We start from the raw sequence: 25,484 nt of genomic DNA on the forward strand, positions 1-25,484 counted from the left end.
AATCTTGTTTAATTGATGCAGTTTCTCTCAGCCCAAGCCCTTGGGAATTGGTCTAGTTATAAATCCAGATAAATTATAAATAATCTGCGTATGGAGCAGCCTGCTATCAAGTTAGTTGTGTCTCTAGCCAAGTCTTTTCTTTCAGTAGAGCTTTTCAAGTGATTTCCTCCATAGTTGGCACAGTCTGTATTTAATAAGTAAGTTAATTTACCCTGCAATTGATTATCGTCTCAAATCCCTGCTTCCAAAAGCCAAATACTTGTTTCCCCCACCACCATAACTTACAATAATCTTTCCCATGAAGCTAGACTATTTCAGATGCTAACTATGCGTGAAATACATCAACGGCATTATCTTAAATATGAAGAGAATGAAGAGGGAGAGGTTTTTGTGGTGGGGTGAGAGGTTTAATACAACAGCTGTCATTTCTGTTGCAGCACAACCCTAAACATGTTAATTCAGAAATGCCCCACTAAGTTCAATGGGGTTTCTCCTGGTCTGTTAGGGCAAAAGGGGGCATGGCCTGTCATGAACTGGCTGGGTGCAGAGGAATGGTGGGAGGAGCCAGCTGGGGAACCACCAATGGAAGAAGGCCCAGAGCCAGGGGATTGGTGGTGGGACGACAATGAGTGGTCAGAGGGAGAAGGTTGGGAGGTGAGGTGTCAAAAGCTGAAGAGATAACAGGGCTTAGGGAGCAGGGGGAGTGAGGGGTTAGCACAGATTGCTGGTGAGGTATTCCATACAACAAAACAACACCACCACAAACTGGCTTATAAGTATAAAACCAAATTTACTAGAATAATAGCTAGAATAGAGATAGACTTGTAACCATTCAAACATCAAACATACTAAGGTGCCATGTGCAAGACAAAGCCTGGAGATACTGTAAACATGGAGTGGAAAAAATGTACAACTCTATCTTAACAAGTTACATGTGCAGTAAACGTTATACAGACTGGATAAATGAACCGTTCAACAAGTAGCATAAGTCCAGTCATAGAATGGCAACCCAGTGCTGCCACAACGGCAAGGGCAGCACACTGGAGAATATGCAAAAATACGCTACTTGTTGAACGGTTCATTTATCTAGTCTGTATAACATTTTCTGCACATGTAACTTGTTAAGATAGAGTTGTACATTTATCCATTCCATGTTTATAGTATCTCCAGGCTTTGTCTTGCACATGGCACCTTAGTATGTTTGTTGTTTGAATGGTTATAGTCGATCTCTATTCTAGCTATTATTCTAGTAAATTTGGTTTTATACTTATAAGCCAGTTTGTGGTGGTGTTGTTTTGTTGTATTATTATTACTGTCACCACATTTGATACTTTAGGTATCCCATACATTCTGTCTTATCCTCTCTCAAGCTAGCCTTCTGCCTTTACTTGTGTGAAGGATGCTGTCCTGCCATCAGTGTTGACGTTCCAGCCAGCTTCTGTACTTGGAACAGGGAGGTTGGATGAGGCACCATCTTGGCCTTCACCCCAGGCGGCAAAATGCCTTGGGCTGGCTGTGCTACCAGTTTCTTTCTAGAAGGAGTTATTCTGAAGAAAGAAGCACACACACACACACACACACACACACAGAGAGAGAGAGAGAGAGAGAGAGAGAGAGACATGCTTGATCCAAACCCTCCCAGACGCATTGACCTTTTGCAGGTAATTCTAGTTTGGGTATGAGAGGTTGTTTGTTTGGTGCAGTTTATGTAGCATGCAAGAGCTTCCTGAAGTGATAATAGGGGATTATTAAATTTAATGCCTTGTTAATCTGAAGCCTAACAGAAATGGGAGGTGGAGGTTATGCTGTAACTCCAACTGCAAAACTGTGTAAAGCAGGAAGCATTCTGTTAATCTGCTGCAGCACAACAGCCTCAGCTTTGGACTTCGCAGTCTCCAGGAAGTGGATCAGCAGTGTTACAGAAGCCCCCTTTGGCCCCAGCCTCCATTCCCCCTGCTCACACCTAACGTCCTCTATGATGTCTGGTGATTGGCCAAAGCAGGGTGTGGCTTTGCCAAAATGGGGAACCATGGTCAGCCTGATAATTGATACTGGTTTTAATAAGAACATAAGAAGAGTCTGCTGGATCAGGCCAATGGCCCATCAAGCCCAGAATCCCGTTCTCACAGTAGTCAGTTGGATGCCTGGGTGAAACCCACAAGCTGGATTTGGGGCACAAGAGCCCCTTCCCCTCTTGCAGTTTCCAGCAACTGTTATTCAGGAGAATGGCTCACTCCAACTGTGTAGGCGGAATGCAGCCATCACAGCTATTAGCCTTCGAGACACATAATGTACAATCATACCTCATGTTACGTTTGCTTCAGGTTGAGCGTTTTCAGGTTGCATACTGCGGCGACCCAGAAGTACCTGAAAGGGTTACTTTCGGGTTTCGCGGCTTGCGCATGCGCAGACGCACAAAATGACATACGCGCATGCGCAGAAGCGGCAAATCATGACCCGCACATGTGCAGACATGCAGACACGGGTTGTGTTCCTTTCAGGTTGCAAACGGGCCTCCAGAATGGATCCTGTTCACAACCAGAGGTACCACCGTACTTGTAATGTATTTATTGTTTCTTTGAGTTACTTTCTCTAAAGAGAAAGAGTGTGACTAATTTAATAATAATAGTAACAAGGATGATAATAGTAACAATAATAGTAACAAAAGTAACAAGGATGTTCTCGAAGCTATCAGCATGAGTTTGACCAAATTGTGGGAGGCAGTGGAAGACAGGAGTGCCTGGCGTGCTCTGGTCCATGGGGTCACGAAGAGTTGGACACGACTAAACGACTAAACAACAACAACAAAACAAGGATGATATCCACAGGCCAGAGATTCACCACCCATGTCCTGGAGCAGGGAAAGAGGGGCATGCCATAGCACAAAGTTAACTGAGGCTGCCTAAATGCTGTACCTTAAAGCATACTTGAAATACATTTCCCTCCTCAAAGAATTCTGGGCACTGTAGTTTGTGAAGGGCTACCAGGAACTGTAACTCTGTGAATGGTAAACTACGGTGCCCAGAAGTCTTTGAGGGAAAGAATGTGATTCAATGGCATAATGTGTACACACCCTGTTTATTCCATTTTTATGAGTTTCCCCCAATATGTTATGTTCCGCATTATATTTGTGCTTCCGTGTGGTGTAAAAGCCACTGCTGGAACTATAGCGCAAGAGAGTTCCAGAGGGAAAATCCAAACCCTTGCAAGTAATATGGAAATGAGTGCTAAACTTATGCTATATTCAGCTATAGATCCAGAAGTGGCATTTGCACCACGTGAAAGCTCAAATATAATGTGAAAATGTAACAGTGAGGGAAGTGTTGTGGAAATGTAATAAACTTACTACACCCACTGGTATTCTCTCTTTGAAAAAGTGTTGTTCAGACTGTCAATGCACACATTTTGCCACCTTCTAACTTGGCTATGGGATGCGGGTGGTGCTATGGATTAAACCACAGAGCCTAGGACTTGCCGATCAGAAAGTCGGCGGTTCGAATCCCTGCAACGGGGTGAGCTCCCGTTGCTCGGTCCCTGCTCCAACCTACCAACCTAGTAGTTTGAAAGCACGTCAAAGTGCAAGTAGATAAATAGGTACCGCTGTGGCGGGAAGGTAAACGGCGTTTCCGTGCGCTGCTCTGGTATGCCAGAAGCGGCTTAGTCATGCTGGCCACATGACCTGCAAGCTGTACGCCGGCTTCCTCGGCCAATAAAGCGAGATGAGCGCTGCAACCCCAGAGTTGGTCACGACTGGACCTAATGGTCAGGGATCCCCTTACCTTTACCTAACTTTGCTACCTGAAGGAAATGTAACCTCCTCTCCCACCCCACCCACCATGGATGTGCCTGGTTTCTGGCTCAACTGTGGCCATGTTGGAAAGAATTTCCCAGGCTACTCCCTAAAAGGCAGGAGTACCTTATTTGGGAAACCTCCTCTCATTCAGCTTCCAGAACAGCTCTAGAGGGCCAGGTGACCCCTTTTAAGAAGCTGCTCATTAAGATGTGCTTTAAAGGTAGGAAGAGAGTGAAATTGTAGAGCAGAACCTCGCAAAAATCTGAAAATGAAAGCAACTTCTGATTACAGGGGAGGATAAAGTAATCCGATATGATGTGGCAATAAAGGATAATGGGCTTTGGAAAGGCTTGTGGAAATGGTACCATTTAAGCACAATTAAATAATGATAATGATGGAGAATATATTTGCAGTATTGCTGTGGGCTGTACAGGAGGCTGGCTTTAATAAACTAGAGGCTGACTGCCCAGTGTGTTAAGTTAATTTCAGTGACTGCCTCCATGTGGATAAATATGAGGTCCGCACTCCTTTAATCACCTTTCTGAGGCTCAGTGGAACAAACTCTGGGAAAGTCATCATCATCATCATTTTTAATTTCTATACCGTCTTTCTATCTTATAGTACTCAAGGCGGTATACAAGCTGAAGAAACAAAAAATGTACATCTTATAACAATCTAATGCAATACAAAAATGTAATACTAAAACAAAACTTTAAAATAAGCAACCTACATCAAAAAAGTAACATTCAACAATCTCTCTCTCTGTCTGTGTGTGTAGATGTGTGTGTGTGTGTGTGTGTGCTGTGAAAGAAATTCTGGAAGAACGATTTGTTGTTGTTTTTTAGTCGTTTAGTTGTGTCCGACTCTTTGTGACCCCATGGACCAGAGCACGCCAGGCACTCCTGTCTTCCACTGCCTCCTGCAGTTTGGTCAAGCTCATGTTAGTAGCTTCGAGAACACTGTCCAACCATCTCATCCTCTGTCGTCCCCTTCTCCTTGTGCCCTCAATCTTTCCCAACATCAGGGTCTTTTCCAGGGAGTCTTCTCTTCTCATGAGGTGGCCAAAGTATTGGAGCCTCAGCTTCACGATCTGTCCTTCCAGTGAGCACTCAGGGCTGATTTCCTTCAGAATGGATAGGTTTGATCTTTTTGCAGTCCATGGGACTCTCAAGAGTCTCCTCCAGCACCAGAATTCAAAAGCATCAATTCTTCGGCGATCAGCCTTCTTTATGGTCCAGCTCTCATTTCTATACATCACTACTGGGAAAACCATAGCACGAACGATAGAAAGAAGAACAATATAACTAGATTTGAGCAATTAAGAGTTTTAGATACCCAGAACAGAGAACTAACTATTTCATTCCAACCCTTTATATGCATCTTCTGAAATCAGAAATGTTGTCAGATTGCTCAGTGTTCAATGGGATGATGAAGCTATTAATGATGTCAAAATGAGATTCTGTATTCTGCATGTGGCAGAGAAAATGGAAGCTTCAAATCAATCTGCTGGGGACAAGATAGATTGTCGGCTTCCATCTCAGCTGTGTTTACCGAGAAGCATAACTACTCTATAGCTGTACTGTAACTGTGTGTTGACCTATAAAGTTGGAAACTTCAGCCTGAAGAGTCTCTCCCACTGTGTTCCACTGCAGGGAAACTTAAGTGCAGATATAATGCTTTAATCACATTTTGCTTTCCTTAATGATAGTTAAATGCTATGCTTGACCTGAATACCAAAACCATGGTTACGGGCCAGGCCATTAACCAGGATATGAAACTGTGGTTCGAAATGGGTTTGAACATCACAAATTGTGTTAATGTTGTAACAGCATTATACCTGCACTAAACAAGCCATGGTGAATAAGAGTTCTGTCCTAAACAAATGTGATTTTTGCACAACCTTGCTTGCAAGACAGCACACAGGCCTCACCAAAGTCTCCCTTTATTCACACTCTGGCAACTGGATTTAGATCAGCACTTCATTTCACTGTGCCCATGGGGTGTTTGAAAATCAGGGTTCATTCAGTTGGCCATGGTTAGCATAGTGTACAATCATGCAGGTGGCGCTGTGGGTTAAAGCCTCAGCGCCTAGGACTTGCCGATCGAAAGGTCGGCGGTTCGAATTCCTGCGGCGGGGTGCGCTCCCGCTGTTCGGTCCCAGCGCCTGCCAACCTAGCAGTTCGAAAGCACCTCCGGGTGCAAGTAGATAAATAGGGACCGCTTACCAGTGGGAAGGTAAACGGCATTTCCGTGTGCGGCTCTGGCTCGCCAGAGCAGCGATGTCACGCTGGCCACATGACCCGGAAGTGTCTCCGGACAGCACTGGCCCCTGGCCTCTTAAGTGAGATGGGCGCACAACCCCAGAGTCTGTCAAGACTGGCCCGTACGGGCAGGGGTACCTTTACCTTTTACCTTACAATCATGCACAATGCTTTCATCTGGTTTGAGAGTGGCCATGAATGCTCTACTGAGTGTGCCAAGCATATTTGAGATGCATAGATGCTTTATAAATGAGATGCTTTATAAATGTGAAGCCCCTCTTCACCTGGAGAGCCATCCAAACAAGAACATCTTCCAGGACAAGTCATTTGGGAAGGTTTGGGTAGCCAGATGTGATATTCGGCATGATTTATGAGCTTTAATCTTGAGTTTTAATATTCTTATTCCCTTGATCTCAAGGGCTCATCCCGTCTTCTTTTTCAAAATTTTATTTTTTAAGGGTACCATATTCTTGCCTGGAAATCGGGTGACTGAGCATCCTTGCAATGATGAAAGTCCAGGGAAGTTCCTCTTTGAAGTGATTCCAGGTAGGATATTTTATTCACTATAAATCTGTTGTTATGTTGTACTGACTGTCTAATGACCAACTTTATTCAGCCTTAACAGATGCTGGAAATGATTAATGATTCAATTTAAGGAGAAAGGGGAGGATCTCATATATATATATATATATATATATATATATATATATATATATACACACACACACACACACACACATACATATATGCATATGTGTTAGTGGTAAAGCTTATTTACAATTTTTCCTATTTTCTTTGTTATATATATAAATGATTATAGTTCATGTCCATTTGGCACATTAGAAGTTGCTTTAAGTGTCTTGGCTTTGAAAGAAATTGAACCCTTAAAGGATTTGATCTGTTAACATTAGGTAATAATTAGTTAAAGCGAGCACTCCAATAACAGCAGATCTAGGAGAAGGAAAACTCTGATCTTAAACCTCTGCTGCCTTGCGGGATATTTTTGGGAGAAGAAAAGGCTAAGGAGTAAACCCTACACAAATCTAGAGTAAAAAGGTAAAGGACACCTGGACGGTTAAGTCCAGTCAAAGGTGACTATGGGGTTGCGACGCTCATCTCGCTTTCAGGCCGAGGGAGCCTGCATTTGTCCACAGCTTTCCAGGTCATGGGGCCAGCATGACTAAACGGCTTTCTGGCACAACAGGACACCGTGACGGAAACCAGAGCGCATGGAAATGCCGTTTACCTTCCTGCCACAGCAGTACTTATTTATCTACTTTCACTGGCGTGCTTTCGAACTGCTAGGTTGGCAGGAGCTGGGACCGAGCAACGGGAGCTCATCCTGTTGCAGGGATTTGAACTGCTGACCTTCTGATCGGCAAGTTCAAGAGGCTCAGCGGTTTAGACCACAGCGCTACCCATGTCCCTACAAATCTAGAGTGGAGTCCCTAAGACAGTTGGGTGGCGTCTTATATGCCTCCTTCCCAGTGGCGTAGCGTGGGTTATCAGCACCCGGGGCAAGGCAAGTAATTTGCGCCCCCTAACCCATGAATTTGCGCCCCCTAACCCGTGGATTTGCGCCCCCTAACCGTGGATTTCCCTAACCCCCCAGATGTTGCGCCCGGTGCGGCCGGCCCCCCCCTGCACCCCCCACGCTACGCCACTGCTCCTTCCAGCAACTCCTGCAGCCAAGCTGATGCAAAACATGTAGCTCTGCTTTCCTTTGGACCATATCAGTGAAGCCAAGGGGGGGGGGCATGTCTTGTCATCTGGGCAGTCTAAGACCACCATATACATTACCCAGGCTTGCACACCAGGGCAGTCATTTCATTGCTGCTAACACAGTAGTTGGACTTCACCCCCTTGCCTCTCGAGACAGATGGTTGCCAACAACCCTGACCCATATGACTGAACCCTGATTTATGTGTGTGAATCCCCAGAATCTCTGTTTTATTTGCTTTTATATCATTTTATTAATTTCAGGCTGTATTTTTGTCCTAATGGATATTGGTTTTTATATTGCACATAGTTTCTCCCACTTGGAAGAGTTTAAAAATATTAAGCATTTTGGAAATGATTTTAAATATGTAAATGAGCAGGGCTCATTTCCTGTCCATTCTTAAGACTTTGGAATGAAATACTGTAATAGGTCATCCTGGACAGAGAATTATTTTCTGTGCAAGCTTCCTCATTTTTGGTACACCCCTCCCCCACCTTATCTGATGCAGAAGTCAATGTGTGTCTTACAGTTTCATGGGAAACCAAAGTTCTAATGGACTCCAGCTTGGAGCCAATGACACAGTGAGGGAAGCTGTGCTGTGCTGGTGGCCAGCAGTTGGCTTTCTCTAGCATTCCCCACAGGCTTAGCATAATGGACAGATGTTCCCTTTGTCCAATGGCAGCATTGGCTGTGGCCAGGAATATCGGAGATAGGGGAAATAGATTGGGTTCCTGCTAAGGATATTGCTGGAAGATGGTGCTAGAGATATGTATTAGTTCAGGATCTTCATCACATCATCACTGTGTTCAAGGGTCTTCCAGAATGAAGGATGAGAGAGAGAGAGTGTGTGAAAAACATTCTATTGAATTAATAATCTCTTCACAGCATTGCTGCCTGGGTTCCTTCAGGACTGGTAGGATATAAATGACATGAAGAAACAGCTAGTGGAAGAAAATTCAGACATCTATAGCATTTATGCTGCCCCACCAACACTTATCTGGGTGTTGAATTGTTTTCGCGTAAAGTTGCTATTGTAATTTTGTTTTTTCTTTAAATTAAAAAACCCGTTGAAGACACGCATACATCCTCCTCAGTTTAAAAGGCATGAAATTCCAGGCTTGAAAATATTTATGCAGAACAATACAGGCAAATGTAGGCTGGCCAAGAGTGGAATCCATGGCTAAATGTTAATTGATGCAGATGAAGGCCAGAGAGGTTAGTCAGATGCATTTGATTATTATTTCCCTGGAGAAAATATGGGGGGGGGGCCTCTAAACCATATCCAGTTTTCCTTATTCAACTTCCTCCACCCTCATCTATTTTGTCATATGATTACAGAAGTTTCTGTGTGGGAACTATGTTCCAGATTAGGCTGCTTTGAACCAGCCATGGGGGCAGGATCTTTGTGGCTTGAATACTGATATATATATATGTGTGTGTGTGTGTGTGTGTGTGTGTGTGTATGCGCGCACGCGTGAGCGTGTGCGCAGTATTTACCATATTTTTTGCTCTATAAGACTCACTTTTTCCCTCCTAAAAAGTAAGGGGAAATGTGTGTGCGTCTTATGGAGCGAATGCAGGCTGCGCAGCTATCCCAGAAGCCAGAACAGCAAGAGGGATTGCTGCTTTCACTGTGCAGCGATCCCTCTTGCTGTTCTGGCTTCTGAGATTCAGAGTATTTTTTTTCTTGTTCTCCTCCTCCAAAAACTAGGTGCGTCTTGTGGTCTGGTACGTCTTATAGAGTGAAAAATACAGTAACTGAGTGTTGATGTGTATCATTTTCCTTTTCACTTTTTGCTGTAGAAAGCCAGTGTATTCTAAGGCCTAGTATGACCCAGTTTAGTTGTGGATTCTGTTATCATGGGTGCTGCTATTCAAGTAGGTTTTACTGCAAGACAACCCATTGAAATCAAGTGACCTAACTCAGTCATGTTTATTCATTTGAATGGGTCTACTGTGGGTCTACTGGAAAAAGGATGACCAAACTGGGTTGTGTCATCGGGGTTAAAAGTGCATTGCTTGTTGCTGAACTTTCAGACCAATCCAGAAAAGATATTAAAAAAGGATAATGTCCAATCCATAAAAGATATTTAAAAAGGAGAACATAATGCAACATTGGTTGAAACATGATTGGGATTTTATTCTATTAGTATTTTATTTTATTTTCTGGCAACTCCAGGTCAGTGTTTGATAACATTGCACATTAGTATGTTTTTAATGTTGTTGTTTTTAGACCGAGTTGAAATTTCTCACAATTTTTTCTGTGATTTTTCTTTTTTCCTCACTCCCCTAAAATAAATACAGTGGTACCTCGCAAGACGAATGCCTTGTAAGACGAAAAACTTGCAAGACGAAAGAGTTTTTCGTTTTTTGAGTTGCTTCACAAGACGAATTTCCCTATGGGCTTGCTTCGCAAGACGAAAACGTCTTGCAAGTTTGTTTCCTTTGTCTTGCAAGTTTGTTTCCTTTTTCTTAAAACCGTGCATTCAGGGGGTGCAGTTGCGACTTGACTTCGAGGAGCAACTCATAGCACGCGGTGTAGTAGCCTTTTTTGAGGTTTTTGAAGACTTTGGTGATTTTTGAAGCTTTTCCAAAATCCGTGCTTCGCTAGACGAAAAAATTGCATGCCGAAAAAACTCGCAGAACGAATTAATTTCGTCTTGCGAAGTACCACTGTATATAAATGCCACTTTGCACACTTTCCCCCAAATATTCTCCACCAGATGGCCACTATTTCCTTCCCAAAATGTGCTGGCATGATGTCTGGGAAACTGTGGCAGAATACAGAAAGGATAGCCAGATTGCCATCGCAGTTGCAGCAAAACAGCGACTGGAGAAATTCAGGGAAATTGTCCTCCCGGTTTCTCTACTCATAAACAGTGTAAGGAACATCAAGAGGCCATTTGTACAGAGCTCTGCATAAAACTTGATAGAAGTTGGGTGTACAGCACCCCTGGCTCTTGCAAACCTTCTGTACTGACTCAGCTGCTGCATTCGTTCTTCGATTCAGCCCAAAGATCTCACCATGTAACTCTTTCTCTATCTTAAGAGTAGCGTAGATGTTTGAATAAGGCTTGAGATCCACTTAGAGAGAATCTAATCTTCACACTTAGGAGCAATAATTTCCATACCTTTCTTGATTAAAAAGAACTGCCTGTGGAATGCTGCCTTTGTTAAGCTTCCATCTCACAGAGGCTCCAGTCCTTTTGCCCAGAATTAGAAATGCACTTTCAGTCGCTGCACCATCGCTCTCACACACTTCATCATGTTTTGCAGTCTCAGGTTGGTGCATCAATCAGTATCAACCCATTTCTGTTTGTGCAAAACCCCTTGGGCCTCTAGGCCATAAATAAATCTGGGTTCTTTGTTTTGTGTAGCTACAGCAGCTGAGCTGATTTCAGGTACTATTGACAAATATAAAGTACTCACGTGGCTAGCCCGAATGCTCGGGTTTTGCCTAGCATGCATGTAGCATGGCTTCTTATACAGTTCTGAGTATCGGCAGCATTTTGTATGCAGGAACTGCTGACGCAGAAAACAACATGCATCACATAACGTCCCAAACCTCTGTCCAGATTTACTTCCTTTTTTCTTTTACTGCCAATTTGACAGGAAAGCAAATGGGCCAATCTTCCTAAATCTCTGAAAGCAGGCATAATTGCCCAACTACTCTTAGCTTGGGAAATGTAGATGAAAACATTTCAGAGTAAGTCTGCGTTTAGAGGTTTGAAAACAGATAGCCAAATATTCAGCCGCGGTTTGATTCAGGAATACCCTTTATTCTGTTAGCCATACACAGAAGGTATCTCTTCTGTTTCCATCTTTCTGTGCTCTGAAAAGTTCAGAACACTTAACCATGATTTTCACAATGCAGTTCTGGATAATTGTTGCGTATCACATGTGCAGCTGGCTATATTGTCAAACAAGTTTGTGCATCCAGTTGCCCTCTGCTTGCTGCTTGCTTGGGGACACTTACATCTGGCGCCACAAAAAATCACTGATTCACAGCATCCCTGCCTACTTCGGGAGCCACTGACGGAAGCACAAATCAAATTAATGCAAAGATGGGCATTCTCTCACTACCCCTGTGTATGGTATATTGTTTGCAAGCCCCCTATTGATCCCAATGGTGTAGTAACAAGAGAATGTTTCTCCATGACCTATCCAGGCCAGCAATTTGTTGCTAACAGTAGCACTGGGAAGTAGCAGAAGATTATTGCTTCCCAGATTTTGGTACTTGAATCCGGATGAACATCTCGCAGTGTTATCCTTCCAACAATAACATTGCCCATCTTCTTCCATTGGCTTTATGTTTCACCAATAAAAAACCTACAACAAATACTGTTCTATACAACAGATTTCCCTGCATCAGCCAGGACAGCATAAGATGACTTTGAAGTCCCTTTCAATTTTATGATCAGTGGCTTTATTCTATGTATACAAAGACACCCATCGATCCTTGCGGCATCTAGCTTCATTTCTACCTTGCAAGCATCTTGAATGGTGGCAGCGTAGGTGTTCAGAGGTGGCTGGTGTGTTAGGATATTTCCGTTCCACCTTAAAAGAGAGCAGGCTTTGTGAGTCACAGAGTCTGCGTATTTCCTGTTCACAGGATGTTTCTGTTTTGATAGAGCTGTTGTCTCTCTCTCTCTGTGCCTGAGCAGACCGAAGCAGGCAGCCATGTTTTTATTTGTTCTGACCAACGCTGAATAAACTTCTAAATAATACTCTCCTGAGTGCGTCTTTCGCTGTGCGAACTCTGCGATAGAGCGTGCATCAGTTCTGGAATGTGGAAAGCTATTTTCTGGAGCTCGTGTCGCTAATTGCTGATACTGTATCTACGGGAGATTGATGGACGTCCGGAGTCGACGTGGAGGCAGTGATGGCCTTTGTCTCCCTGGCAGTATCCCAACATGGTGTCCATTGGAGCTAGAAGGGCAGAAGACAAGGAACTAAGCATTAGGTGGAGGCAGAGCCAATGAGAGGCAGAGCCAATTAATTCTACTTTTGCCACCACCCCTTGCTGAGTTCTATGACACTGAAATTAAAGAAGAGGAGGAAGCTGACAGCCAGGGATTGGTTAAAAGCAAGAAGGCAAGCAAGTGTGGGCAGATTGAATTTGGTGGGGTACTGCCCCACACACCCCAAATGGACCAGCCTTTGTTGTGTTTTGATTTTTCATGCTCTCTTTCCAAGAGTCTCCCCCCTTTTTGGCTTGCTGGGTCAATGTGATGCTGAATTCAATGGTGCCCAGTTCTCTTAAACAGGGGTCAGCAAACTTTTTCAGCAGGGGGCCGCTCCACTCTCCCTCAGACCTTGTTGGGGGGCCGGACTATATTTTGAAAAAAATAATATGAACGAATTCCTATGCCCCACAAATAATCCAGAGATGCACACATTCTTCTCATGTAAAAATGTTTAATTTTTTTTATAATAATATTTATTGAGTTTTACAGAAAAAAGGTTCACAAAAACAAAACAGTAATAAAAATACACATGCACAAACAAAGAAAAAGCAAAACCAAAACTTAAAAAGAAAATTTAAGAAAAAATAAAAACTCCCTTTTCCAAATATCCTACTTTTCATTAACTTATTTTCATGACTTCCTCACATCTCCCTCTTTTGTATCCCTTTTAAAAATTTGAATAGCAAATTCATTTCTTCTTAATTTTACCCTTAATTAATTATCCTACGAATCTTAACTTCTGATCATATTGCTAGAACCCCTTCATTTCATTCCAACATCATTCGCATTCAAAAATTTTGCAATGTTTCTGTAGATACATCTTAAATTTCTTCCAGTCTTCTTCCACCAACTCTTCTCCCTGTTCTCGGATTCTGCCAGTCATTTCCGCCATCTCCATATACTCCATCAGTTGCATCTGCCAGTCTTCCAACGTGGGTAAATCTTGTGTCTTCCAATGTTTTGCGATGAGGATTCTTGCTGCTGCTGTTGCGTACATAAAGAAAGTTCTGTCCTTCTTTAACACCAATTGGCCGACTATGCCCAGGAGAAAAGCCTCTGGTTTCTTAGGGAAGGTGTACTTGAGTACCTTTTTTAGTTCATTATATATCATCTCCCAGAAAGCCTTAATCCTTGGGCATGTCCACCAAAGGTGAAAGAATGTACCTTCAATTTCTTTACATTTCCAACATTTGTTATCGGGCAAATGATAAATTTTTGCAAGCTTGACCGGGGTCATGTACCACCTGTACATCATTTTCATAATATTCTCTCTTAAGGCATTACATGCCGTAAATTTAATCCCGGTGGTCCATAGCTTCTCCCAGTCAGCAAACATAATATTGTATCCTATATCTTGTGCCCATTTTATCATAGCTGACTTTACCGTTTCTTCCTCCGTATTCCATTTCAACAGCAAGTTATACATTTTTGACAATACCTTAACATTGTGTTCTAACAACTCTGTCTCTAACTTTGATTTTTCCACCTGAAAGCCCACTTTCTTATCCTGATTATATGCTTCTCTTATTTGAAAATAGTGTAACCAGTCTCGCACCTTATCTTTAAGTTTCTCATAACTGCAGTTTCAATTTACCACCTTCCTCTTCCAAAATTTCCCAGTACTTTGGCCATTTTGTTTCCATGTTAAGTTTTTTCAACGCTTTGGCCTCCATAGGTGAGAGCCACCTTGGGGTTTTCCTTTCCAATAGATCTTTATGTTATTCTAAAGCAGCAATGCTGCAGCAAGCAAAGGCTCTAGCAGCTCAGTCAGCTGCTTGTGGCTGCAAAGCCAGACAGGATGTATGTGACTGTTGCCATGGATACAAAGGGGCAGTCCATTCTCCTTATTGAGCACAGGATGTGAGCTCAGTGTGTGTCATATGACCTGTACAGGATGTACATGGGTGGAGTTTGGAGTTTCTCTCTGTTTGTTGAAGAGAGCAGACATCTTTCACTGTGTGACTGCTGAAGACAGGAATAAAAGCAATGTAGATACATTTCTGTCTGAGTCTGATTCCCCTCCCTGGGGATATGCAGGGAGCAGGGAGGAGGAGAAGCAGTTGGTGTGTTTTTCTCACAGACTGAGGAAAATCGCCGGAACGGACCTCGTGTGTTTTTCCTGCCGGGAGTCGCCGGAGGGAGGTCAAAAGAATTCAGCCGGTGCCTGGAGAGATAGGCACATACCTCTGACCGAGCCTGAATTCTACACTTTATACCTCGACCATACATTAAACAGTGCTTTTCTGACAATATGGTTTTTAAAAGACTTATGTACCTTAACCTTGCCATACCACAAATATGCATGCCATCCAAATGCATTATCATAACCTTCAAGATCTAAAACGTCAGTGTTTTCAAGAAGTAGCCATTCCTTCAACCAGCAAAAAGCTGCTGATTCATAATATAACTTCAAATCTGGCAGGGCAAATCCCCCTCTATCTTTAGAGTCTGTAAGTATCTTAAATTTTATTCTGGGCTTTTTGCCCTGCCAGACAAATCTTGATATATCTCTTTGCCACCTCTTAAAACAGTCCATTTTGTCAATAATTTGTAACGATTGAAACAAAAACAACAATCTCGGCAATATATTCATCTTAATAACAGAAATTCGGCCTAGCAAGGAAAGTTTCAAATTTGTCCATATTTCCAAATCCTTTTTCACCTCTGACCAGCATTTTTCAAAATTGTCCTTAAATAGATTCACATTCTTAGAGGTCATGTTTACCCCTAGGTATTTGACTTTCTTTACCAATGTTAGATCTGTCTCCTTCTGAAACCTTTCTCTTTCAGTCGGAGTCAGATTTTTCCCCAAAACCTTAGTTTTTGTCTTATTTAACTTGAATCCCGCCACATGACCAAAATCCTGGATTATTTCTAGGGCCCTCTTAGTACTAGCTATTGGCTCTTGTAGTGTCAAAACAAGGTCATCTGCATATGCTTTAAGTTTATAATGTTTAACTCCGACCTGAATGCCCTGTACCAAACGGTCCCTTCTTATCATGTTAAGTAAGACTTCCAGGACTGAAATAAAAAGTAATGGGGAAATTGGGCAGCCTTGTTGTGTCCCTTTCTCAATTCTAAACTCTTCTGACACCACATTGTTCACCATCAATTTTGCCTTTTGTTCAGAATAAATCACACCTATACCATTCTCGAAGTTTTGTCCTACCCCCATCCCCTGAAGGTTTTTTTTCATAAAATTCCAAGAAATATTATCAAAGGCTTTCTCTGCATCCACAAATATCAGAACCGCTTCTGTATTAATTTCCACCTGTAACTTTTCTAAAATATTAATTATGTTCCTCATATTATCAGATAGGTGTCTGCCAGGGAGAAAGCCAGCCTGGTCCTTGTGTATCGTTTCAGCTAAAACTTTTTTCAATCTTTTAGCCAAAATATCAGCAAAAATTTTGTAATCCACGTTTAAAAGGGATATGGGACGGTAGTTCTTAAGTTGCGTCTTCTCAGTCTCATCTTTTGGTATAAGTGTGATAAATGCTTCTTGCCACGACTCTGGCGCCTTTTCCCCCTCCATAATTTCGTTGCACACCTCCTTTAGTGGTTGAATTAAGTAGTCTTTCAAAGTTCTATAATATTTGGAGGTTAGCCCATCAGGTCCTGGGGACTTGCCTGGTTTCAAACTCTGAATGGCACCTTCAATCTCTTGTTCTGTTATTTTGTAGTTCAAAAGCAGTTTGTTTTCTTGAGAGATTTTTCCCAGTCCATTAACTTTTAAAAATTGGTCAATTTCAGTTTCATTCTGTGGCCCCTGTGTGTAAAGTTGTTTAAAGTATCTTTGAAAACAATTTCTGATCTCCTGTGGGTTCTGGATACTCTTTCCATCAACTTCAAGGTTAGTAACAGTATTTAATTTTTGCCTCTTCTTCAGTTGCCACGCTAGCAACTTTCCACATTTATTCGCTGATTCAAAAGTCTTTTGTCTCATCTGTTTAATTTTCCATTCTATCTCTTGGTTTATCATTTTCATATATTGTACTTGGTACAGCTTAATTTCTCTTAGAATCTCTTGTGACTTCGGTTTGGATCTAAGTTTCTTCTCTCCTTCTCTTATTTTCCCCAGAATCTTTTCTTTTTTCTCCTCTTGGGTTCTCTTTTTAATAGCATTTTGCTGAATCAGAAAACCTCTCATTACGGCTTTGCTAGCGTCCCAAATTACTCTTTTTTCCACAGAAGTCTTCAAATTTATCTCAAAATAATCTTTCATAATTTTTTGGGCCTTCTTTGTAATCTCCTGATCTCTAAACAAAGTGTCATTCATTCTCCATCTAAAGGAACCAACCGATGTTACTTTGATTATTTCCATTTTCCATTATGGTCGGAGCAAGTTTTTGGGCAGATTTCCACCTTTCGAATCTTAGGAGCCAAACTTCTAGTAATCCAGTTGTTTAATGTTTTAATGTTGTATTTCAATCTTGTTTTTACATTGTATTTCAATCAATTTGTTTTTATATCGGCTGTTAGCCGCCCTGAGCCCGGTCTTGGCTGGGGAGGGCGGGGTATAAATATTTTTTTTAATTATTATTTATTATTAAAAACACCAGGCAGGCCCCACAAATAACCCAGAGATACATTTTAAATAAAAGGACACATTCTACTCATGTAAAAACATGTTGATTCCCAGACCCTCCGTGGGCCGGATTTAGAAGGCAATTGGGCCGGATCCGGCCCCCGGGCCTTAGTTTGCCTACCCATGCTCTTAAACAACAACAACCCTTGAGTCAAGACAAATTATACTTAAGCTAGAGAAGTACTAGACTCTTCTTTACATGCTCTTTCCACCCACCAATCCCAGGCAACCACTTACTCTCCTAGTGGCCGTGGTACCACAAGGGAGAGAGGAATTTCTCCCTCACCCTTCTGTTTGTTGTTGTTTCTGCTTCTTCTAAAGCAGCAACTCCTGGTGTGAGGAATCCTAAGGAAATCACCATTTCTCAGTGATCTCTGTGTCTGCCTTGCTGACATATTGCACTCATTCCTTGGAAGTCAGACAACCAGAGAGGTACACTGGGGAAATCAGTGGCAGGTAGTTCCAAGGGTGGAACTGAAACAACAGGGGAGAGTTATATGTATAACAACTGTTTGTTTTCTTCTCTGGATCAAGCTATGTTCGCAGCGCACATTGATTCATATGGGGGAGTATGTTATGATATAGAAGCAATGCAGCTGCAAACTGCTAGCTTGAAAGCAAAACATGATGGGAATGTTGGGACTGTCCGTGGGAAACAGAGGGACAGTCAATTCACAGTGCGAAGCACCGGAATTAGTTCAGAGTGTAATATGAGCTCTTCCGTTTGTTCCTGTCCAGGAAAGTGCAGGAAGTGTTTGTCACTAGACTGCTGGAGCTTGAAGAGAGCAGTCATGTTTTTTGTAACTCTGCAAAGACAGAAATAAAGGCATGTAAATACGTTTCTGTCTATCTCTTTCCCCTGCCCGGGGGGGGGCAGGAAAGGGGGGGTGTTCTTCTCACGCTGAGAAGAGGATCACCTATTGCGACCTAGCCTGGATCCTGCTGGGGAATGCAGCCAGGGAGGTCAACAGGAGATCAAGCCGGGTGCCTGGGAGAGTTGCCAGTTTCTCCTGATATGGGCTTGATTTCCGACAAGACCACCCTTGTTACACCACTTATGGAAGTGGGGGGGGGGGGCACATTCGGAAGTAATTTGTAATATGGCATGGGTCTCTCCAGCTCAAAATGAGAGGGGGGAACCAAAATCCTAGTTGCAGTGGTGGGGGTCTTAGTTGTAAGTGCTCAATCGTACCATTGCTTTATTTTACAAAAATGCAGAACTCAAACTGAGTGTATTTTATTGCGGCGACAGAGCACCGAAACTTGTTTTTCTTAGCCTGATAATTCCTCACTGTGCATAGAACAAAGGTTGAGGTTTCCCTTACCATTCCAAAGGCAACTGGGGACAATCTGGCATCTGTATGTTAAATCTGTAGGCAGCTTCAAAAACATTTTCCCCTCATTCTTGCTTCTTTGTTGGCAATGCATGTAAATTATTCTGAAAATGCGAGGGGGAGTAAGATTGTGGCGTGATATTTGAATTCTGTGTCTGGGGATACAAGAGAGAGAAATACGTTGATGGCCATTCTGTGCAATTAACTATGTGTGTACAATTGTATTTAAATTTTTAAATAGCCAGTTAGATTTAAAAAGAAAACTCGTGTCCTTTCCCCACCTCATCTAATAAAATATATTAACTTTCTAGGTGGTTTACATAATACGAATTCATTTGGATTTCAACATATTCAAAACACTTTCAAAAACTGACTTCTTGATTTATCAGTCGCTTATTGTAAAAAAAAAAGTATGACTTTTCAGTTTGACAGTGCAATCCTATTCATGTTGCACTGTGTTCAATGCGGCTTAATGTAGGAATGCAGTTTAAGTTTGCATATGATTGCCTGATTACTGTGCAATCCTATGCATTGTAACAGTTTCATTGGTTTTATAATTGCATATTTTTACTACTGTAACCTTCTCTGGGACCTTATGGTGAGAAATCTCATAAATACATGAATAAAATTTCTACTCAAATTCTGTGCTGTCAAATAAAATTGGAATCTCGGGAAAGTGTGTCTTGGATTGTACGTAGAAAGTTCCCTTATACTAGATCAGACTATTTAATGGCAGCTGCTCTTTAGCTCAGACAGAGCTCTTCCTCATCACCTGCTTCTCATAGAATCATAGAATCATAGAATTGGAAGAGACCACAAGGGCCATCGAGTCCAACCCCCTGCCAAGCAGGAAACACCATCAGAGCACTCCTGACATATGGTTGTCAAGCCTCTGCTTAAAGACCTCCAAAGAAGGAGACTCCACCACACTCCTTGGCAGCAAATTCCACTGTCAAACAGCTCTTACTGTCAGGAAGTTCTTCCTAATGTTTAGGTGGAATCTTTTTTCTTGTAGTTTGGAACCATTGCTCCATGTCCGCTTCTCTGGAGCAGCAGAAAACAACCTTTCTCCCTCCTCTAGGTGACATCCTTTTATATATTTGAACATGGCTATCCTATCACCCCTTAACCTCCTCTTCTCCAGGCTAAACATGCCCAGCTCCCTTAGCTGTTCCTCATAAGGCATCGTTTCCAGGCCTTTGACCATTTTGGTTGCCCTCCTCTGGACACGTTCCAGTTTCTCAGTGTCCTTCTTGAACTGTGGTGCCCAGAACTGGACACAGTACTCCAGGTGAGGTCTGACCAGAGCAGAATACAGTGGCACTATTACTTCCCTTGATCTAGATGCTATACTCCTATTGATGCAGCCCAGAATTGCATTGGCTTTTTTAGCTGCCGCGTCACACTGTTGGCTCATGTCAAGTTTGTGGTCAACAAAGACTCCTAGATCCTTTTCACATGTACTGCTCTCAAGCCAGGTGTCACCCATCTTGTATTTGTGCCTCTCATTTTTTTTGCCCAAGTGCAATACTTTACATTTCTCCCTGTTAGAATTCATCTTGTTTGTTTTGGCCCAGTTCTCTAATCTGTCAAGGTCGTTTTGAAATGTGATCCTGTCCTCTGGGGTGTTAGCCACCCCCCCCCCCCAGTTTGGTGTCATCTGCAAATTTGATCAGGATGGCCTTGAGTTCATTATTCAAGTCGTTGATAAAGATGTTGAATAAGACCGGGCCCAAGACAGAACCCTGTGGCACCCCACTAGTCACTCTTCTCCAGGATGAAGAGGAACCATTGATGAGCACCCTTTGGGTTCGGTCAGTCAGCCAGTTACAAATCCACTGACTGGTAGCATAGTCAAGACCACATTTTACCAGCTTCTTTACAAGAATATCATGGGGCACCTTGTCAAATGCCTTGCTGAAATCAAGGTAGGCTACATCCACTGCGTTCCCTTCATCTACCAGGGTTGTAATTCTGTCAAAAAACAAGATCAGGTTAGTCTGACATGACTTATTTTTCAGAAATCCATGCTGACTATTGGTGATCACAGCATTCCTTTCTAGGTGCTCACAGACTGTTTGCTTAATGATCTGCTCCAGAATCTTCCCTGGTATTGATGTCAGACTGACTGGGCGGTAAGGCAGGCAGACCTTTTTCTGTAGAGGGCCACATTCCCTCAAGAGTAATCGGTTGGGGGTTGCATGTATACCTGAAGAAGCGTCTCCACTCCCATCGTTCTGCCCGGACAGTGAGGTCCAGCTCTGAGGGCCTTCTGTTGGTTCCCTCGCTGCGAGAAGCCAAGTTACAGGCAGAGGGGCCTTCTTGGTAGTGGCACCCACCCTGTGGAACACCCTCCCACCAGAGGTCAAAGAGAAAAACAACTACCAGACTTTTAGAAGACATCTGAAGGCAGCCCTGTTTAGGGAAGCTTTTAATGTTTAACAGACTACTGTATTTTAATATTTTGTTGGAAGCCGCCCAGCTTCGATGGTGTATGGAGCCAGAACTGGTGATGGGTACAGAAAAGGCAAAATACTGTCCTGCTTCAGTTTTTACCCTGAATGAGAGCTCCCAATCTTATTAAGACCTATTGTGAAAGTAAGCCACACTGTGTTTGATGGAACTACTCTCAAATAAGGTTATTATTTTTTTAAAAAAACTACACTAGACCAAACTCTTCTCAAAAGCAAGTGAAAGTAGTTACTTTCTGACTTTAGTGTGCTATACATGTTCACAAACACATAACAGAAGTTCGCCCATTTCTTCTCAGTTAAAACTCCCCACACCTGCTCTATCACCCAAGCCTTACAACCAGGCAAAGGCACTTTAGAAATCAGCTTATATTTGTTGAAATAAAACATTGCTCTTTCCAGATGTCCTGGAAATATGTAGAAAGAGGGGAGAACACTTTTGGAAATTAGGAAAAAGAAAAAGGAAGTGAATGGTAGGAACAAATTGAAGGGCTGCTTGGGGGAGAGAAGAGGGTTGGCAAGCTCTATGGCACAGCAGTAAGTCCTTGCACTAGTGGAATTGTTCAACTGGATGCCACCCTGTGTTATCTAGGGTGTGAGGGCATATTAACACATTGCACGATTTCCTAAGGCAACCCAAGTAGGCATGAGAATAATTTTCTGAGAATCCTCCGGAAACATAATCTCTCAAAGGACCTGTTGATAGCATTTTACCATTGTACTACTGAGAGTGTATTAACTTATGGTCTGTGTGTGTGGTTTGGGAGCTGCACGGGCAGGGGAAAAACAATGCTGTCCAGGGTTGTACAGACTGCAGAGAGAATAATTGGGTGCACTCTTCCCACCTTGGATCAAATCTATGCTTCCAGGTGTCATAAGAAAGCTGCAGAGATAGTGCAGGATAGTGCGCACCCCAGAAATGATCTCTTTCAGCTTCTGCCTTCTGGAAGAAGGTACAGGGTTATAAAGACTAGGACTAGCCGCCTGAGGAACAGTTTCTATTCAAATGCAATTTTGGTTTTAAATGCAGTGTAAGGTAGTCTCTGTGGGAGTATATTGCATTTAATTATGGGGTATCAGAGTTTTTAGGGGGCTAACCAGGCAGGGATAGTTGAGATAGCAGGCTTGTTGGTTTCTGAATGTCTGATGTAGATTTCCAATTTCATTGTTCTGTATGGGACAAGGACAATAAAGATTTGTATCACATCGTATCGTATCGTATCCCCGAAGCACCACTGTTTCCTAGAAAACATGGCCCTGTTTCCTAACTGGTTGGGTAAAGGGAAGGAAGAGGGGATGCTAAGAGAAGCCCGCATTGCCATGTATTATGACTGAGTGATTCACTCCCTGATATAATGCTAGAGGCCAGCAGCAATCATGACACAGAGTTGGAGGCTGCAGAGACTCCAGCTAAGGAGCTGGATCAGGTTCAGGACTCTGAACCTACTTCTGGACATCAGCAATCCACTGAACCTAAGGCTGGCAGATAGAAGTTGACACCTGCCATAGCTCTAAGAAATATAGAACCAAAAGCCTGGACACTAAGGGGCACCTTCCCATGAGCCTTTGGAACCAAAAGCTTCTACAGTTGCTCCAGTGGTTCAAAGAGTGCATAGGAACATGCTGTTGACTTGGAGCTCTCCGTGGTCCTGACCAGCCTTGCTGCCCCAGCATGAGATCCAAACATCTTCTCTGTCTTTGAATGCTGTGCAGCTTCTGGTCTAATATGCCACCTGTGCTACATCAATGTGATGGTGTATTAGTGTTTCAGGTTTTACATATTTGTTACTGTTTTATTATTGTAACAAAATTCTGGATCAGTTTGTTAAGTAGCCACAGAATCAAAAGCTTGTTTTAAAACATGGGTAGGCAAACTAAGTCCCGAGGACTGGATCTGGCCCAATTGCCTTCTAAATCTGGCCCACGGACGGTCCTGGAATCAGCATGTTTTTACATGAGTAGAATGTGTCCTTTTATTTAAAATGCACCTCTGGGTTATTTGTGGGGCCTGCCTGGTGTTCTTACATGAGTAGAATGTGTGCTTTTATTTAAAATGCATCTCTGGGTTGTTTGTGAGGCATAGGAATTCATTCTCTATTTTTTTCAAAATATAGTCCAGCCCCCCACAAGGTTTGAGGGACAGTGGACTGCCCCCCTGCTGAAAAAGTTTGCTGACCCCTGTTTTAAAGGGAGTGTCTTCATTTGCTAGTAATGCACACACAAAAAGGAGGGCAACCTAATCTCTTGGGGCAGGGACCAACACATGCCCTTTTGCATGTCACCACCAGTTTTGACCTAGAAGGCCATGACATAGACAAGGTGAATGCAGCAGCTGGTGGGCCAATTCACATAAAAGCAAGGAGTGCTTCAAGTAGAAACATAGGCAGCTGCCTTATACTGAGTCAGACCACTGGTCTATGCAGTTCAGTATTGTCTACACTGACTACCAGTGGCTGTCCGGGGCTTCAGTCAGAAGCCTTTCCCAGCCCTGTAGGGAAATGCTAGGGAAGACAATGATGATTACATTTTTTGCCCGTCCTTCCCCGGCAGGTCCTAGAGCAGGTTACGAAAAATTAAAATGGAAATTTAAAAAACTGTTAAATCAGAGTACAACCACAGGAATAGGGTGGGCTTTGCAAACACACATCTCAGGTGTCAAAGGCCAGGATAAAGAGATGAATCTTCAGCATTTGCCAAATGCTGTACAGTGGTACCTTGGTACTTGAATGGCTTGGCTCCTGAATGTTGCAAACACAGAATTCCGGTTTGCAAACGTTTTTCAGAAGCCGAAAGTCTGACGTGGCTTCCGCTTGAGTGCAGGAAGCTCCTGCAGCCATTTGGAAGCCGTGCATTCCCCCCCCCCCAAATGGTTTCGGGAGTCGAACGGACTCCCAGAACGGATTAAGTTTGAGAACCAAGGTACCAATGTATAGTGAAGAAGCCAGATGCACCTCCCTGGGGAGGGAATTCCACAACTTCCACAGAGAAGAATGTCTTCTGAGGGCCTGCTCTGTTGATCTTAACACCCAAGATGGCCTGCAGGGAAGGAGGTGATCTTGCATATGTTTGGGGCCTAAGTTGCTTAAGGCTTTAAACACTAATGGGAGCACCTTGAATCGGGCCTGGGAATGATCAGCAAGCCAATGTTTTAGGACGGGAGTTCTGTGCATTCTGAATGGAAACCCTGCTGCCTTTTGGACCAGCTGAGACCATCTTCAAGGGAAGCCCCATGTAGAGCACACTGTAGTAATCCAAGCTGGAAGTTAGCAGAACGTGAAGTACTGTGGACAAGTAATATTTGTGCAAAAGGGGCTGCAGCTGGCAAACCAGCCCATAGGCCATGGGATTGATTCTGGGACCTTCTGCAAGCAAAGAAGATGTTCTAGCACTGAGCCACAGCCCTTCCCCAAGTAGCTGCACCCTTAGCTGTTTCAGGCTCGATAGGTCTTGCTGCATGGAGTCACTTTCCTCCTAAAGAAGAGAACTCGCTTATCATCAGATCAGTATTCATTACTTTCCCTGGGCTACTTGGAAAGTTCCATAGCGAAGGAATAAAAATGGCACAGGCTCCCTCCCATGGCTTGCATCCAACCTCCACAGCCTGCTGCTAAATCACCTCCGCTGTAAAAACGAGCAATTCAAAGCATTGTGAGATCTATCAAAATGCTTTTTTCATTAGGCAGGATGGATAGAAGAGAGTGGGGAGGGGGGGTAGCACACTTTAAAAAACATTTGACACCACCCGGCTCCCGAGAGCTATCGCGAGCGATTGCCAGGTGGGCTTTAGATAGTTTTTTCTTCTTCTTAATCTTTCTACTGCTCTGGCTCTTGTAGTCACAGACTGATATCAAATTGTGTTGTTCCCACTGGTGCGGCGTGTTTTCATTTTCTCATCCTAGCAACGTCTCTCTCCCAAGACGCCGCATTCACTTTTGAAATTTCAATTTCACTGGGAAGAATTGGCGAGCTTCTTGAGGCTCTAATCTGGGGGGGGGGGGGGCGGCGGAGGGGAAAGGAAACCAGTGGGATGTTTTCGCTTGTGTATATTCTCTGAGTAGTCTGTGAAATGGTGAACACCTGGGGCCTTTTCTAGTTGCAGCACAGTTGTAACATGAAGCAGAAGCAGTTTGCTGTTGGTGTCATGACGGCGCCTTGATGGTTTAGTTAAAATGTTAAGCTAAGGAGCCTTAACAAATTAATGCAGGCTTCGTTTCACGAGCTGGAGATATCGTAATGTCTTCTGCATGGCAACCTATGACAGGTGAGGGTAAACTGGGGCCTTCCTAGATGTTGATGGACATCAACTCCTATCATCGCTGACCAGTGGCTGTGCTCTCTGGGCCTGATGGG

The 25,484-nt window shown here is 43.1% G+C and overlaps 1 protein-coding gene across 4 annotated transcripts in view; it reads left to right on the forward strand.

The window, feature by feature from the left end:
- The window catches only part of ARHGAP24 (Rho GTPase activating protein 24), a 415,806-nt gene that overhangs the window by 172,835 nt on the left and 217,487 nt on the right, over positions 1-25,484 (forward strand). For all 4 annotated transcript variants that reach the window (XM_079990832.1, XM_079990834.1, XM_079990831.1 and 1 more), the window contains one exon: positions 6,513-6,600. In XM_079990832.1, coding sequence (XP_079846958.1) covers positions 6,513-6,600 — 88 coding nt within the window. The remainder of the gene's footprint in view (positions 1-6,512; positions 6,601-25,484) is intronic.

This window comes from Podarcis cretensis (genome assembly GCF_951804945.1).
Source record: "Podarcis cretensis genome assembly, chromosome: 9".
In the NCBI taxonomy this organism is placed as follows: Eukaryota; Metazoa; Chordata; class Lepidosauria; order Squamata; family Lacertidae; genus Podarcis; species Podarcis cretensis.